Source organism: Coregonus lavaretus, assembly GCF_964263955.1.
Source record: "Coregonus lavaretus genome assembly, chromosome: 2".
Taxonomy (NCBI): Eukaryota; Metazoa; Chordata; class Actinopteri; order Salmoniformes; family Salmonidae; genus Coregonus; species Coregonus lavaretus.
The window spans coordinates 19,488,779-19,507,736 of NC_139989.1; the positions used below are offsets into that span (position 1 = coordinate 19,488,779).

Here is an 18,958-nt window from a genome sequence, read left to right on the forward strand (position 1 = left end):
GCAGCCCTCTTCCACCACTTTATATTAATGTATTAATGTATGGAAATACACCCAGTGTATACAGTATATGCAAATGAGGCACATATACTTTTCTTTATTTTATCACAAAATATTTTTAGAAAAATACCTGATATACTAAGAAAATGTATATGAGTGTATTATAAGAAAGATACATTTTACAATAACAATTTTGATGACCATTGCCACACACGGGGTCAAAAACGCCATCACAGCCCTCTGAGACATCTATGAAACCGAGTGATGATGTTTCAGATGGTTACCTGTCTGGGCTATGATTGCCTATCTGAGGTCCTTGGGGTTGACAGTGAGATCAGAAATCAACTCCTCCATTTCTGTAATTTCCTTTCCTCTTGTAGCCAGTGGGCCAGAGTGCAGGTGCAATCATCCTTCTCCTCCCCTCCTCCTCCGTCTTTCTCTCACTCCTGCTGCAGTCCTTTACTCTTCAATAGCAGACAATCGTTAAGCTCCGGCAGCCATGGAAGTGAGAGGGGAAACTCTCCTCTCTTGGGTAGAGAGTGGAGAGAGGAAGGGCGGAGAGGCATGGTATCCAGGGAGCTGCAAGCTTATGGAGATGGATGAAAGCAGTCAAGCGAATCGCAGCCCACTACTCTATTCTCCCATGGTTGTAAAGGATGACTGTGATTGACAATCTGTAGGGGCCTGGGTCTAGTACAGGGAGAGATAGATGACTTTCAGTGACCTGTCTCTGTCTCTGTGGGCGGGCACTCAATGTGTGGGGTGGGAGGGTGCAGTCTGTGTGTGTGTGTGTGTTGGACAACTGAGGCTTCACATACCTAGTTGAGCTTACTGGACACTAACCTTAATTCCATTTCATGGTTGAGGTGAAAATAAAGATGAGGAAGCACTAGTGTTTTCCTGCCGATTTACACGTTTTTCCCTTCTATTTATGTACAGTGTGGCGAACAAAGAAAAGCAAGAATGGGATTGTGTTCCATTGACTACTACAGTGTATTTGTTCTTACCCAACCCTATTTCCCATAAACTAATACTTTCTGCATTTTATATTTTCATTATCAAATGTATTGTATTGTACTTTAAGGTAATTGTCTTTTACGTTCATCTCTATTTATTGTCTCTGTTTGTGTCTGAACCACGGCTATAGCCCTAAATAGAATTGCCCCAAGGTGACAAATAAAGTTGTTTGAATTCAATTGAATTGTGTTCATAATGTGAACCTCTAACCTCCCCTCTCCTTGTCTCTACACCAGTGGCAGTCCAGAAGGTTGGTACATGTATGCAGACAGCTCCAACGGTGGTTACGGCCACACCACCGACCTGCAGACTCCTGTCATCTCCTCCACTGGACCCCAGTGCACCTTGGGATTCTGGTATCACATGAGCGGCTTCACTGTGGGAACCCTGCAGGTGAATGAATCCCATAGAGCAGGGTTCTTCAATTCCGGTCCTGGAGGGCCGAAACACTTCTGTTTTTTAGTTCTACCTGGTAGTTAATTGCACTCACCTGGTGTCCCAGGTCTGAATTAGCCCCTGATTAGAAGGAGAGGATGAAAAACAGAGGTGTTTCGGCCCTCCAGGACCGGAATTGAAGAACCCTGCCATAGAGTCTCTCAGAAGTATCATCAAGAAAAGGGAAAATAAGGAGCGTTGCATTGCTTCTGTGAGAAATATATAAATGGTATCAAAAGGATGCACATAGGAAACTAGGGTCTAAATAGACTGAGAACAAAAGAAGTTGTGGCTTAGGTAAAAAACAACAACGGTGAAACTAAAAGCCAGCAACAAAAAAACAAGGCACTTATTTTGTAATCTAAATTTAAAAGCCTTTATTAGATTGTCATACACTGATGAAAACATGTTTGTCGAAACTCGGTGGTGATATGCCAATCTACTATAGGCGTTTTAATTTAGATCACGAAAGGAGCGCCTTGTTTTGTTGTTGCAGACTTTAAGTTGGACAGTTTAATTTTTTTACATAAGCTTAAACTTATTTTGTTCTCAGTCTCTCAAAAATACTTTGCACCACAACATACCATATGGTGAATAAAATACGTCTAATGGCTATGACAATGTTTTTGAAATCACAAATCTGTGGTACGATTGTGAGATATTATGTATTTCACAGGTGTTATTGAAGTTTGGAAATGTCACCCATGAAGTGTGGTCCCAGACTGGTAACCAAGGAAACAAATGGAGACGTGGAGAGGTGTTTCTCGGAATTGGCCATGAATTCCAGGTCTGTCAATCATCTTGTCTCGGAGAGAACCATGTCCATAAATCCATCTGTCATAGGTGTTGTGGAGTGATTCATGCTTTTACGTTTTTGTTTTGTGGACTCTTTTTTGGAGGGGGGATCATTTGCAATTCATGCTTGACTGTTACACTAAGATGATTTCGACTCACACTGCCACAGATTGATTGTTTGACTCTGTAAAGAGAATTACTCACATTTATTTTATAAAGCCCTTTTTACATCAGCATTTGCCACAAAGTGCTTTACAGATACCCGGCCTAAACCCCAAAGATCAAGCAAAGCAGATGCAAAAGCACAGTGGCCAGGAAAATCTCCCTAGACGGAAGTTATCTAGGAAGAAACTGCATGCTATCACTACATGCTATCCAATGGCTGAGTTCACCCTACCAGAAACAAGACAAAGACCTGACATCAACAGTGAAATAACAATTTTAGCAACAAATCCCCTGACCTTTGTACTGATGTCCATTAACCTTTGTCAATCGGGCCCACTCAGATCAGTCATTCAGATGGAGCAATCAGTGTCTCAAGTGTCCTTTAGCACTGAAGCGGTGTGTTCAAGAGCAGCTTTCTCACCATCACAGCTTCAGTGCCCTTTCTCTCTCCCACAAAGCACTTAATCAGCCCAGGTCCTCTCTTTCATGTGAAATACAGGTAACTGCCAAGATAAAGGAAACACCAACATAAAGTGTCTTAAGGGTGTTGAGCCACCAAAACAGCTTCAATGCGCCTTGGAATAGATTCTACAAGTGTCTGGAACTCCATTGAAGGGATGCAACACCATTATTCCACAAGGAATTCCATAATTTGGTGTTTTGTTGATGGTGGTGGAAAACACCGTCTCAGGTGTCTCTCTAGAATCTCCCATAAGTGTTCAATTGGGTTGAGATCTGGTGACTGAGACACATACACACACCCTTTAAACCCCCTATGCTCCTTTGAGACCCCTCTTTTAACGTCACTGAGATCTCTTCTTCTAGCCATGGTAGCCAAAATAATGGGTAACTGTGCATTTTATACATGACCCTAAGCATGATGGGATGTTTAATTGCTTAATTAATTCAGAAAATGCACTTGCTTTCAATATACTTTGTAATCCTCAGCTACTCAAGTGTTTCCTTTATTTTGGCAGTTACCTGTACATGACTCAGCAATCTGGAGGATGAGCAGCTTGTGTAGTATGCAGTTGGTGATTTTGGGCAGCATCCCAAATGGCACCTTATTCCCTGTATAGTGCCCTTTTTTAATTTTGTATTTAACCTTTATTTACAGTGGGGGAAAAAAGTATTTAGTCAGCCACCAATTGTGCAAGTTCTCCCACTTAAAAAGATGAGAGAGGCCTGTAATTTTCATCATAGGTACACGTCAACTATGACAGACAAATTGAGAAAAAAAAATCCAGAAAATCACATTGTAGGATTTTTAATGAATTTATTTGCAAATTATGGTGGAAAATAAGTATTTGGTCACCTACAAACAAGCAAGATTTCTGGCTCTCACAGACCTGTAACTTCTTCTTTAAGAGGCTCCTCTGTCCTCCACTCGTTACCTGTATTAATGGCACCTGTTTGAACTTGTTATCAGTATAAAAGACACCTGTCCACAACCTCAAACAGTCACACTCCAAACTCCACTATGGCCAAGACCAAAGAGCTGTCAAAGGACACCAGAAACAAAATTGTAGACCTGCACCAGGCTGGGAAGACTGAATCTGCAATAGGTAAGCAGCTTGGTTTGAAGAAATCAACTGTGGGAGCAATTATTAGGAAATGGAAGACATACAAGACCAATGATAATCTCCCTCGATCTGGGGCTCCACGCAAGATCTCACCCCGTGGGGTCAAAATGATCACAAGAACGGTGAGCAGAAATCCCAGAACCACACGGGGGGACCTAGTGAATGACCTGCAGAGAGCTGGGACCAAAGTAACAAAGCCTACAATCAGTAACACACTACGCCGCCAGGGACTCAAATCCTGCAGTGCCAGACGTGTCCCCCTGCTTAAGCCAGTACATGTCCAGGCCCGTCTGAAGTTTGCTAGAGTGCATTTGGATGATCCAGAAGAGGATTGGGAGAATGTCATATGGTCAGATGAAACCAAAATATAACTTTTTGGTAAAAACTCAACTCGTCGTGTTTGGAGGACAAAGAATGCTGAGTTGCATCCAAAGAACACCATACCTACTGTGAAGCATGGGGGTGGAAACATCATGCTTTGGGGCTGTTTTTCTGCAAAGGGACCAAGACGACTGATCCGTGTAAAGGAAAGAATGAATGGGGCCATGTATCGTGAGATTTTGAGTGAAAACCTCCTTCCATCAGCAAGGGCATTGAAGATGAAACGTGGCTGGGTCTTTCAGCATGACAATGATCCCAAACACACCGCCCGGGCAATGAAGGAGTGGCTTCGTAAGAAGCATTTCAAGGTCCTGGAGTGGCCTAGCCAGTCTCCAGATCTCAACCCCATAGAAAATCTTTGGAGGGAGTTGAAAGTCTGTGTTGCCCAGCGACAGCCCCAAAACATCACTGCTCTAGAGGAGATCTGCATGGAGGAATGGGCCAAAATACCAGCAACAGTGTGTGAAAACCTTGTGAAGACTTACAGAAAACGTTTGACCTGTGTCATTGCCAACAAAGGGTATATAACAAAGTATTGAGAAACTTTTGTTATTGACCAAATACTTATTTTCCACCATAATTAGCAAATAAATTCATTAAAAATCCTACAATTTGATTTTCTGGATATTTTTTTATCATTTTGTCTGTCATAGTTGACGTGTACCTATGATGAAAATTACAGGCCTCTCTCATCTTTTTAAGTGGGAGAACTTGCACAATTGGTGGCTGACTAAATACTTTTTTCCCCACTGTAACTAGGCAAGCCAGTTAAGAACAAATTCTTATTTACAATGACGGCCTACTTGTAAAGCCCCCCCAGCCAAACCCTCCCCTAACCCGGTGATTGTGCGCCGCCCAATGGGACACCCGATCACAGCCAGTTGTGATACAGCCCGGGATCGAACCCAGGTCTGTAGTGACGCCTCTAGCACTGCGATGCAGTGCCTTAGACCGCTGTGCTACTTCTTTTGACCAGGTAACATTTGGGATGCCTTGGTATGTTGAGTTGAATTGTGTTTATGTAATGTTTAGCCTTGCTTACCAGGATTATAGTGAAGATGGCTGCGAACGAGACTAATGACATGTTATTGTGAATTTGCTCATACGGTACTAGACAGTTTTGTTGATTTTTATATGTTTGGGTATTACAAGCATTGAAAGACTTGGACAGATGGCTGACTTCCATCCTGTCCGTCATTTAGGTGATCTTCCAGGCCAAGCGGGGGATCAGCTACATGGGAGATGTGGTGGTGGATGACGTGACCTTCCAGAACTGCACCCCTCCCCTCAGCCCAGAGCAGCCGTGTGGGCCTGAGGAATACACCTGCTCCAACGGACACTGCATCCCCGAGGACAACCTGTGTGACTTCCTCAACCACTGTGGGGATGGCTCCGACGAGGACCCCTATATCTGCAGTGAGTGAGAGACCCTTCGTCTGCCCGATTGATAATAGTTCATTAAATAATTTTGTGTGATTACTGTGGTGGCAATGGTGGTGTTTATTAATTGTACATACAGCCTTTCGAGAGCTTAGGCCTATAAGGTTCTATCTGCATTTTTGTCAAAATTGAGTTATTGACAGCCTTATTCTGTTCAATGTTGTCTACCTTTATCCAACGGGTGGGTCTAATCCTGAATGCTGATTGGTTAAAACCGCATTCCAGTCGGTGTCTATTCCACAAGTTACCACCGGCTAAATCTATGACGTTAAAATGCCTATTTACTCTGTTCCATCTGACTGTGCAATCCTCTGTCTCATCAGCCCAGCCAGGCAATTTATAAACTTGATCTCCAATATAAAAAGCATCTAGACATTATCTCACATTTCTTTTAGACTAACATTTAGTTTTCAAAAGCAGAGATTTGTATAAACCTTGCTGTCTGTCTCTCCGACATTTGCAACATTGTTTCAATATTCAAATTCGATCTCCAGCTGTCCCATAGTAATGAACGTGTCCGGAGTCAGGACGAGACAGACAGGCAGCGTTTCTCAGCCAGTCGAAATCATGACTCAGCTGGTATAATTGTTATGGATATACAGTTGAAGTCGAAAGTTTACATACACTTAGGTTGGAGTCATTAAAACTTGTTTTTCAACCACTCCACAAATTTCTTGTTAACAAACTATAGTTTTGGCAAGTCGGTTAGGACATCTACTTTGTGCATGACACAAGTAATTGTTCCAACAATTGTTTACAGACAGATTATTTCACTTATAATTCATTGTATCACAATTCCAGTGGGTCAGAAGTTGACATACACTAAGTTGACTGTGCCTTTAAACAGCTTGGAAATTTCCAGAAAATGAAGTCATGGCTTTAGAAGCTTCTGATAGGATAATTGACATCATTTGAGTCAATTGGAGGTGTACCTGTGGATGTATTTCAAGGCCTACCTTCGAACTCAGTGCCTCTTTGCTTGACATCATGGGAAAATCAAAAGGAGGAATGGGCCAAAATTCACCCAACTTATTGTGGGAAGCTTCCCGAAACGTTTGACCCAAGTTAAAGGCAATGCTACCAAATACTTTTTTTTTGGTCATTTAGCAGACACTCTTATCCAGAGCGACTTACAGTTAGTGAGTGCATACATTATTTTTTTTAATTTTTCATACTGGCCCCCCATGGGAATCGAACCCACAACCCTGGCGTTGCAATCACCATGCTCTACCAACTGAGCTACATCCCTGCCTCCCCTACCCTGGACGACGCTGGGCCAATTGTGCGCCACCCCATGGGTCTCCCGGTCACGGCCAGCTACGACAGAGCCTGGAGTCGAACCAGGATCTCTAGTGGCACAGCTAGCACTGCCTTAGACCACTGCGCCACTCGGGAGTAAACTTCTGACACACTGGGAATGTGATGAAAGAAATAAAAACTGAAATAAATCATTCTCTCTACTATTATTCTGACATTTCACATTCTTAAAATAAAGTGGTGATAATAATAATATGCCATTTAGCAGACGCTTTTATCCAAAGCGACTTACAGTCATGCGTGCATAAATTTTTTGTGTATGGGTGGTCACGGGGATCGAACCCACTACCTTGGCGTTACAAGAGCCGTGCTCTACCAGCTGAGCTACAGAGGAAATTCTGAAAAACTGAGTTTAAATGTATTTGGTTAAGGTGTATGTAAACTTCCGACTTCAACTGTATACAGAGAAATGTCAATTGAAAAAAGGTCAAACTAAACAAAGAGCAGCTAGTTTGCAGTCTTTCCAGCTTCAGTTTGAAGTGATTGTGTTAGCTGTGTTATTGGCTAGCTCCTCTGAACAACAGTGTCCTGACGAGTGAGCACATTTTCTATGCCAGGCGAAATCACGCCTCATTAGCTCTTTGTTATGGATGTATCCAAATAAATGTCACTAGAAAACAGCTTAAACAAATGCAAATACGGCTACTTTGCTGTTAATCTGTCTTTTCGACGTGACTGTAAATTAGCCATAGTTGGCTAGCTAGCAAGCAAGGGATAAGAATGTTGCCAGCCAGTATGGTAATGGCACATTTAGAGCAAATGACTGGGTCGCGTCCATAGATACAGAACAAAAAGACTGAACGACTGGGTCACGTCTCTAGCAACCAAACCGATAGAACGAACGACCAGCCGGCTTGGGTAGCAACCCTAGATTTGTGTCGGGACTATATATTGTGGAAGGATGAAATAGTATGAATAAATCCATCAAAATAATATTTTGAATTAAAATATGTCAATCATTATTTGGATATGTTGGTAACCCGTTGTATAAAAGTGATAATGCCCTCGAAGCCAGTGTTTGGAGGATATATTGGCATGGTTTGCCTAACAACACCCATGCCAATATATCCTCCAAACACCGGCTTCGAGGGCATTATCACTTAAATATAGTACTCATGTTGTTAATTTCAAAAGAAAACAAGATCAAAATTGCTGACACCATTCAAACCAACGAGTGTTCGGAACTTTAAAGCCAATTATCTCAGAATCATATTTCTGCAGATAGAACCTTATGGTCCCAAGCTCTCGATTTTACAAACAATTTTACATACAGCCATGAGAATTATTATGTTAGTCTGGTCTCCATTCTAGCCACCTGGTTCTTACCAGCCACAGAATGACATGTGTCCCACTGGGCACAAACTGGTTGAATCAACGTAATTTGTGGAATCTACGTGGAAAATACATTGGATTTGAAAAAAGTTATCAACTGTTGTTTTGAGGTTGAAATTTCAACCACAGGATTATGTCATCATGATATCCACTATCAGAAAAAAAACAATAGGCTGGGCAGGACCTTCTTCTAGAGAATGTATCTATCTACAGTTACCCTTTTGGTCTCCCATCCAGGGTTTTAACCAAACCCAGCCCTGCTTAGCTATGATATTTGTCACACTCACTGACCATTACCAATGTGCTATCATGAGAGTTATTGTTGCATAATTGTGTTTGGGAGCATAGAATGTTTGGGGGCATAATTAGAGTGTGCAACTTTCTTTCTTTCTTTTTATAGTTTACTCTCTTAGTCAGCACCTGTACAAAACATTTTTGGGTGTGCGTCAGCTTATGCCTTTTTGAAAGATCTACACAAAACTAAATAGATTCACTGTTGCTATGAAGGCATTCCAAAGGGTAGGTTTAACAGAGCAAATGAAATGTGACCCTACTTTCTCACTCATATACTGTATCATCAATGTTGCTATTTAGGCCTATATAGCATTTGCAAAGTCATCAACAGATATTATTTCAATTCAACCCAGGATTCAATACATAGGCCTAGTGTTCCAAAAATGTAATGATATTTAAGCAATAAGGCCCGAGGGGGTGTGGTATATGGGCTGTTCTTATGGATACAGCCCTTAGCCATGATATATTGGCCTTATACCACCAACCCAAGTGGTGCCTTATTGCTATTATAAAATGGTTACCAACGTAATCAGAAATGAATGGGTGGTTCGAGCCCTGAATGCTGATTGGCTGACAGCCGTGGTATATCAGACCGTATACCACGTGCCTAAGAACAGTCCTTAGCCGTGGTATATTGGCCATATACCACACCTCCTCGTGCCTTATTGCTTAAATATACCACGGCTGTCAGCCAATCAGCATTCAGAGCTTGAACCACCAAGTTTATAATGCTTATTATACCATGGCGTTGTTGAATACTCGATTCTGATTGACTTGAAGGGTATTCTAGAGCGTGCATTATTTCCCTATAACGCACGGTATATCAGCACAATAGAATTCAATGGCTATAGTTCATTCTTACAAGTTCTATTTTTGAGCTGCTTTCGAAAGAAAAAGTTGAATTGAAAACATTATTGGCATTGTTGAATTAGATTTTCATAATAGCAAGCTAGGACTGATGGTTTGGTTAGTTAAACTAGTCTGTTTGTTTGGTTACCGCGGCAACTACTGTAGCTATCTAGTAAACTTGCTAGCTACTTCAGTTGATGTTGAACACATTCCTACCGGCAAATAAACACATTTCTAGTGGCAAATGTGTTAAATTATAGCCATGGTATTGTTCCATCTGTGCCACTGACTTAGTCTGGCTTTAATTCCAGTTTTTCTACAAATTAGAGAGAGATGGAGATGTCAATCCAACATATCAATTATTAATTTGTAGACAAACTGGAATTAAATCCAGACTAAGTCAGTGGCACAGATGGAACTATCCAAGCAGAAGAAAAAATCTCCTTCAAATGTTGATATTTGGTTGTGTTGACAACCAAACACAATTCATTATCATTTTTGAAAAATAATCAATAGCCTATTAACTTGTCAAAAAGTGAACAAATGATGTGTTGGATTCACGTCTCCAACTTAACCAAAAATAAGTTCAAGAATGGGATTAATTCAGTGGCTCAGATGGAACTATCCAAGCAGTAGTTACATCTCCTTTAAAAATTGCTATTTGGTTGTGTTGTCAACCTAACACAATTCAATATTACTTTTGTTATACAGTAAATAGCCTAAAGTTAAGGCTAGCTATCTTACAAACTAATGTAACATTCAACCTTAAAATGAGTAACACATCCATGGCCACATTTTGACCTTAATGTACCTATAAATGTCTTCTTATATAATTATATAAAGCGTGCATGTCATTGCAGGTCTGTGGAGATCTTCACAATTGCTGTAATAATCTGAGCAGAATCTCGAATGACATTGATCACTTGCACCATGTAGCCTACTTTTTAATGTATTCTCAACTGCATTCCAAGTCATTTGGTTCTGCTATTAGATGAACCACAGTGATAACACATTAATCTGTTGTATAAATAAACAAAATATATGACATTGTATTCCCATTTGAACTTTGCTGTGCTTTTAAATGGTTAAAAGCACAGTGATATACATTTGGGTGACAACTAAACCAAATATCAGACATTGTTGTTCCATTGGAATTTGGTTGTGCTATTAGATTAGTCTCCCTAGGCAGACAGTTGCCTCCCACAATGTATACACTGCTCTTGTCTAGGGTCGGGTTTACGAGACTACTTTTAGATAGTTCAAAGCATAGTGATAACACATTGGAAATTCAAATAACTTTAGGCTGTCTTTTGGAGTGAGCTCCAAAAGTATTTGGACAGTGATTATTTTTGTTGTTGTTTGGGCTATGTACTCCAGCACTTTGGATTTGAAATGATACAATGACTGTGAGGTTAAAGTGCAGACTGTCAGCTTTCATTTGAGCAGTAGCAGTGTGTGGGTAAAATCACTGAGGAAGCCAAGCCAGTAAAAAAGCCATATTACAACCTACAATATGTTGTGATAATTGCGTTGTTTTCTATATAACCCATTAGTTCATACGCCACGTGGTATTCAATAAGGCATTGACAACAAAAAGATAACAGTCACACAGTGGCGGAATACATTTAACTACACATTTGTTTGTTTCATCACAAACTAGAGAGCAACATCTGTCAGTTGAAGTATTGCATGTAACACAGTTATATAATCTGCAGCATGGTCAAGCAAGTTAATGTTTTCAAAGGTTTACTAAACAACTACTGATTTAGAACCACAGAGTTACCACAAGTCAACACAAAGACAACAGGAGAACTGCCTCCGCTATTCCAGCACCAATTCAACTTAAAGATTTAAACATCATCAAATCAACAAGGCTATTTATGCTTAGTTTAATACACTGAAAACAAACTTAAAGATACCGAAAACTATTTAGTCCAATCAATGTTGCTTAATATCATGTGGCTGTCCATGCGACTGATTTCTCTGTGTGTGTGTGTGTGTGCGCGCACAAGTAAAACATTTTTTTACTCACCCTACTTGTAGACTAGTTGAATGCCAATGCCATCCTCCTCTCTTTCATGTTGGCAAAACTGTCTATGGTCTGTCATACAGTACACCTTTAGTTTTGGTTGTCATAGGCTACCTAGCTAAAATGCTTGCTAGCCTAACTTCCTCACATGGGCAACAATGAACCAGCTAAGTTAGCTAGCTAGTTAACATGAGCCTACTAGGCTAAATCTAGGCTACATACTGAACTTCAATCGTCACAGGCCAGTGGCACAAAATATTAATATATGGTTCGATCAGAATCACCGTCATAATCATTGGCCTGTACAGAGAATTAAGTCAAAACCACAAGTCCAAATCCCCATCTCCATCCATGTCATCAACACAAGCATACCAGAAACAAGTTTTTCTGAAAATTATGTTTTGCTTAGGAAGTGATTTGATTGGTGTTGTCACGCTCATTGATGAACGGGTCAGACCAAGGCGCAGCGTGATATGCAAACATGTTTATTACACGAATGAACACACGACAAAACAATAAACTAACGACACGTGAAGTCCTACGGTAACACAACAAACCTTATACAGAACAAGATCCCACAACCCACTAGTGCCAATAGGCTGCCTAAGTATGGTCCCCAATCAGAGACAACGAGCGACAGCTGCCTCTGATTGGGAACCACACCGGCCAACATAGATCTAGACATACTAGACTTACAACATAGACCTACACCACATAGAAAATTCACACCCTGACTCAACAAATAAGAGTCCCCAGAGTCAGGGCGTGACAGTACCCCCCCCCCCAAAGGTGCGGACTCCGACCGCACAACCTTTACTTAACAGGGTAGGGGCCGGGTGGGCATTCCGCCTCGGAGGCGGATCCGGCTCCGGGCGTGACAACCACCTATTCTCCGCCTCCCTGTTGCCCCCCTGGTCTGGTCTGGACCTCGGCGCGCTGCTTCCCCTCTCCTTCCTCCCACTATACTCCAAGCCCTGTCTGGACCCTGGTGTGGGAGACCCCGAACCTGGAGAGGGGCTGACGTCTGGGTCTGGACTGGAGCCGCTGACCGGAGCTGGACCGGGCACCGGTGGAGCGGACTGCTCAGGCTCCGGACTGGAGCCGCTGACCGGATCTGGACTGGACCCCGGTGGAGCGGACTGCTCTGGCTCCGGAGTGGAGCCGCTGACCGGAGCTGGATCAGGCACCGGTGGAGCGGACTGCTCTGGCTCCGGAGTGGAGCCGCTGACCGGAGCTGGACTAGACCCCGGTGGAGTGGACTACTCTGGCTCTGGAGTGGAGCAGCTGACCGGAGCTGGATCAGGCACCGGTGGAGCGGACTTCTCTGGCTCCGGACTGGAGCAGCTTACCGGAGCTGGATCAGGCACTGGTGGAGCGGACTGCTCTGGCTCCGGACTGGAGCAGCTGACCGGAGCTGGATCAGGCACTGGTGGAGCGGACTGCTCTGGCTCCGGACTGGAGCTGCTGACTGGTGCCGGACCAGACACCGGTGGAACGGGCACGGGCGTGCCGGACTGGACACACTCACCACTGGTCTGGTGCGAGGAGCAGGCACGGGCCGAACCGGACTAGGAACATGCACCACTGGCTTAGTGCGAGGAGCAGGAACAGGCCGGGCCGGGCTGGCGACACGCACCACTGGCTTGGTGCGAGGGGCAGGAACAGGCCGGGCCAGGCTGGCGACGCGCACCACTGGCTTGGTGCGAGGGGCAGGAACAGGCCGGGCCGGGCTGGCGGCGCGCACCACTGGCTTGGTGCGAGGAGCAGGAACAGGACGGGCCGGGCTGGCGACGCGCACCACTGACTTGATGCGAGGGACAGGAACAGGCCGGGCCGGACTGGCGACGCGCACCACTGGCTTGGTGCGAGGGGCAGGAACAGGCCGGGCCGGGCTGGCGACGCGCACCACTGGCTTGGTGCGAGGAGCAGGAACGGGCCGGGCCGGGCTGGCGACGCGCACCACTGGCTTGGTGCGAGGAGCAGGAACGGGCCGGGCCGGGCTGGCGACGCGCACCACTGGCTTGGTGCGAGGAGCAGGAACGGGCCGGACCGGACTGCGAAGGCGGACTGGAGGTCTGGAGCGGAGAGTTGGCACAACCCGTCCTGGCTGGCTACCCACTTTCGCACTACACGTGCGGGGCGCTGGCACAGGACGCACTGGGCTGTGCATGCGTACTGGCGATACAGCTCGTAGAACTGGCGCAGGATATGCGGGACCGAGGAGGTGTACTGGAGACCAGGAGCGTTGAGCCGGCACACCCCGTCCTGGCTGGATGCCCATCTTCGCACGGCACGTGCGTGGTGCAAGCACAGGACGTACAGGACTGTGCCGGCGCACTGGCGACACAGTACATAGCTCCACATAACACGGAGCTTGCCCAGTCATATGCCTTCTCGCGTGAGTACGGGGAGTTGGCTCTGCTCTAACCCTAGGCTCCGCCAACCACCCCGTGTGCCCCCCAAAAAAATTATCTTGGGGCTGCCTCTCGGGCTTCCTCCTTGACCGGCCTCCTCCGTGTTGCCGTTGCTCCTCTCCTGCCTGGGCATCTACCTTAGCCCATGGTCCTTTCCCCGCAAATATCTCTTCCCATGACCACAACTTACCCACCTGTGACATGGCCCTTCGCTCCGCCTGGGCACGCTGCTTGGTCCTCGTTTGGTGGGATCTTCTGTCACGCTCGTTGATGAACGGGTCAGACCAAGGCGCAGCGTGATATGCAAACATGTTTATTACACGAATGAACACACGACAAAACAATAAACTAACCTTATACAGAACAAGATCCCACAACCCACTAGTGCCAATAGGCTGCCTAAGTATGGTCCCCAATCAGAGACAATGAGCGACAGCTGCCTCTGATTGGGAACCACACCGGCCAACATAGATCTAGACATACTAGACTTACAACATAGACCTACACCACATAGAAAATACACACCCTGACTCAACAAATAAGAGTCCCCAGAGTCAGGGCGTGACAGGTGTGAAGCCAAATCCAAACTGGCCTACCTTGGGGGGCGTTTTGCTGCACCAGGACAACCCACAGTTGAGCTCAACTCAACACTGATTGGCTAATTCTTTTAGAATTTCTTTATCAAGGGAGGCCAAATGCTTGCTGGCATCAATCAATCAAACGCTACAGCGGCAACATGTTATACTCTTCTGGTCCAGACAGCATCAGATACATGGGCTACACATACTGAGACAGAGGGGCGCTGTTTCCCTCGCTCTGATGATTTCTCCGGTGAGATTCAACCACTTGCGAATTAAAATAAAATTATGAAAACAGAGAGAGAGAGACGAAAGATACATTATTTTATCATTTCACATTTTGTATTGGTTAAATAGCATGTAGAAGTGTTTAGAAAACATATTCTCTCCCTATTTACAATAAAAGTGAATCCAAAATGATACAATACATTATTTACCGTTCATTTCTATTGGGCACAAAATTATCTGAAACACAACCAAAACAAACAGCAAATGCATCCAACATGTTTGTAGAGTGACAAGCTTGATGCAATCATTGCGTGCTAGGAATATGGGACCAAATACTAAACTTTTGACTACTTTAATATACATAAGTGAATTTGTCTGAATACTTTTGGTCCCCTAAAATGGGGGGACTATGTACAAAAAGTGCTGTAATTTGTAAACGGTTCACCTGATATGGATGAAAATACCCTAAAAATAAAGCTGACAGTCTGCACTTTAGCCTCACAGTCATTGTCGTTTCAAATCCAAAGTGCTGGAGTACAGAGCCAAAACAACAAAATATATGTCACTGTCCCAATACTTTTGGAGCTCACTGTTGGTTGTAATCTCATTGATCAACGTCTCAACCAAATATTAATCAATTATCCACGTTGAAATGATGTGATGTGCCAAGTGGGGAAGTTCTTTATAAGCCCACAGTATGTAATGGTAAGTATACTAATGACTAATTCATCTCTCTCTCTCTCTCTCTCTCTCTCTCTCTCTCTCTCTCTCTCTCTCTCTCTCTCTTCTCTTACAGAGGGCTTCAGCGGACACTGCAACTTTGAGTTTGACCTCTGCTCCTGGCGCCAGTGCCAGCAGGACAATTTCGATTGGCTTATCAAAGCGGGTAGCACACCGACTGCTGGCACAGGGCCATCTACTGACCACACCCTACGGGATCCGTCTGGCCACTACCTCTATGTGGAGAGCTCTTTCCCTCAGGCAACTGGAGACGCCGCCCGAATCTCAGGACCCCTCCTCAGCCGCAGGAGCAAGCAGTGCAAGGTCAGGCAAAGGTCAAGGTCAGGGCAGAGACTGTAGATAACAGTTCGGAAGCCATGTGGGTGTTACTGGGTTGAAATAAAAGGGTCATCTGATCAGTACATGGACACAATGGTTGGTCCTGGTCGGTACCTGGATGGGAGACCAGGTGGTGTTGGAGGGCCAGTAGGAGGCACTCTTTCCTCTGGTCTAAAAAATAAATATCCCAATGCCCCAGGGCAGTGATGGGGGACATTGCCCTGTGTAGGGTACCTTCTTCCGGATTAGACGTTAAACGAGTGTCCTGACTCTCAATGGTCACTAAACATCCCATGGCACTTATCGTAAGACTAGGGGTGTTAAGTCCGGTGTCCTGGCAAAATTCCCAATCTGGCCATCATACCATCATGGCCACTTAATTATCCGCAACTTCCAATTGTCTCATTCATCCTCCCTCCTCGCCCCTCTAACTATTCCCCAGGTCGCTGCTGTAAATGAGAATCTGTTCTCAGTCAATTTATCTGGTAAAATAAGGGATAAATATACAAAGGGTCCATAAGTCCCGTGTAGCTCAGTTGGTAGAGCATGGCGCTTGCAATGCCAGGGTTGTGGGTTTGATTCCCACAGGGGACCAGTATGAAAATATATGCACTCACTAACTGTAAATCGCTCTAGATAAGAGCGTCTGCTAAATGACTAAAATGTAAAAAAATAAGTGTGGGTTATAAGGTGTGTAATGATTTGGTTTATTTGCTTTAAAGTCAAATTCAGTGTGGAGGTGTAATCCACCATACAAACCTACAGACAGATTAAGGGAGGAGGTTTAGGTAGATTATGAAGTAGAATTGGGGGAATATGTGTAAATGGCTGGGTCAGTCAGTATCTCCTCCCTTTGTGTGTGATGAGATCAGCCAGTGAAGTGGTTGAGTCCAGGGGCCATCTCGCTTCTCTCTCTGACTGAGCTCACCTCAGTCAGTGTGTCTGAGGCCAGCCTTCTTATTGACTGCCTCGTCTGTATGGAACTGTGTCTGTCTCATCCCGGGCCGGACCTGTCAATCAATCACACGCAGCTGACAAGCACCAATTAAATGGAGCGAATAGAGGAGGGGAAGAGAGGGAGGAGAGAAGAAGCGGTAGTTCAGTCTTCTCTCCTGAGAGTAGGGCTTTTCACTGCATCCCCCCTCCCTCTGCATCTAGTTGCATTTGGTAGAAAACCCCTGTAGAACTCCTTAGCACTGCGTTTGAGTGGCGGACTTCGTGGGCTAGCCATAATGAACAGGGGAAATGGAAGGAAATGAAAGGAGCTACGGAGATGACCGTTTTCATTCACAACAAATGACCTTTGTATATAGACCTCTTGCTTTGCTTTCATGGTCTGCAGTGAGGTGAAAATAATGTTCATAATAAGAGTGTTGCAGTGAAAAGTCAATGGTAAAGCAGAAAGCATGAGTCTCAGGTGCTTGTTACTTTGTTCAGACTTACTGAATATCATTTACAGGACCAAGTCAGGGGTATTTCAACTTCACTCTAATGAGAAGAGAAAAGTCTGTCAATGCTTAAATATCATGGTATTTCTCAGACTGTCTATGCTTAGCCAACTAGAAATTTGATGGTACGGATGGTGGTATTTTAAGATGACGAGTTAGTTAAACCAATTAAACTTGGTTACACTTGCATGACTTCACTATGTTTGTCACTTTCCCTTGTGTGTCCCTTCCCTTCTCCAGATCCGCTTCTACCTGCACATGTCTGGAGACGGCCTCGGAACACTGAACGTGTTCCAGGTCACCAGCTCCTCAGGTCACCAGCTCCTCCTCAACCTGACTGGAGACCAGGGAAACTACTGGCAGAGGAGGGACATCCAGCTGACCTCCCAGGAAGACTTCCGGGTCACCTTCGAGGGCAAGGTTATGAACATTTTATTGAATTCTTGTGACTTGTGTTCATCTTGTACATATCTGGTATAGCATTTGTATCTGTGAATGTTGCTGTTACAGTGCCGTGAAAAAGTATTTGCCCCCTTTCTGATTTTCTCTATTTTTGCATATTTTTGATACTGAATGTTATCAGATCTTCAACCAAAACCTAATATTAACTAAAGGGAACCTGAGTTTACAAATAAATAAATACAAATATACTTTATTTGTTTAATTAACAAAGTTATGTAACACCCAATTCCCCTGTGTGAAAAAGTAATTGCCCCCTTACACTCAATAACTGGTTGTACCACCTTTAGCTGCAATGACTGCAACCAAATACTTCCTGTAGTTGTTGATCAGTCTCTCACATCGCTGTGGAGGAATTTTGGCCCGCTCTTGCATGCAGAACTGCTTTATCTCAGCGACATTTGTAGGTTTTCAAGCATGAACTGCTAGTTTCAAGTCCTGCCACAACATCTCAATTGGGATTAGGTCTGGACTTTGACTAGGCCATTCCAAAACTTCAAATGTGTTGCTTTTTAGCCATTTTCATGTAGACTTCATTGTGTTTTGGATCATTGTCTTGCTGCATGACCCAGCTGCGATTCAGCTCACAGACAGATGACCTGACATTCTCCTGTAGAATTCTCTGATACAGAGCAGAATTCATGGTTCCTTCTATTAAGGGTAGTCGTCCAGGTCCTGAGGCAGAAAAGCATCCCCAAACCATCACACTACCACCACCATGCTTGACTGTTGGTATGAGGTTCTTGCTGTGGAATTAAGTGTTTGGTTTTCGCCAGGCATAATAGAACCCATGTCGTCCAAAAAGTTTACTCAGGTTTGCCAAAAAGCACCTGGAAGCACCTGGATGATCATCAATACTTTTGGAAGAATGTTCTATGGACAGATAATTCAAAAGTATAACTTTTTGGATGATATGGGTCCCATTTATGCCTGACGAAAACCAAACACTGCATTCAAAAGTAAGAACCCCATACCAACGGTCAAGCATGGTGATGGTAGTGTGATGGTTTGGGGATGCTTTGCTGCCTCAAGACCTTGATGACTTGCCTTAATAGAAGGAACCATTAATTATTCTCTATATCAGAGAGTTCAGGCCATCTGTCTGTGAGCTGGAGCTAAAAGTGCAGCTGGGTCATGC

The 18,958-nt window shown here is 44.2% G+C and overlaps 1 protein-coding gene across 1 annotated transcript in view; it reads left to right on the forward strand.

Annotated features, from left to right (window-relative positions):
* malrd1 (MAM and LDL receptor class A domain containing 1) overlaps window positions 1–18,958 on the forward strand; it is a gene marked incomplete at both ends in the record, with an annotated part of 134,819 nt that overhangs the window by 55,963 nt on the left and 59,898 nt on the right. The window contains 5 exons of the mRNA XM_084144447.1: window positions 1,251–1,407; window positions 2,126–2,236; window positions 5,576–5,789; window positions 15,651–15,898; window positions 17,602–17,781. Of these exons, the coding sequence (XP_084000573.1) occupies window positions 1,251–1,407; window positions 2,126–2,236; window positions 5,576–5,789; window positions 15,651–15,898; window positions 17,602–17,781 (910 nt within the window). The remainder of the gene's footprint in view (window positions 1–1,250; window positions 1,408–2,125; window positions 2,237–5,575; window positions 5,790–15,650; window positions 15,899–17,601; window positions 17,782–18,958) is intronic.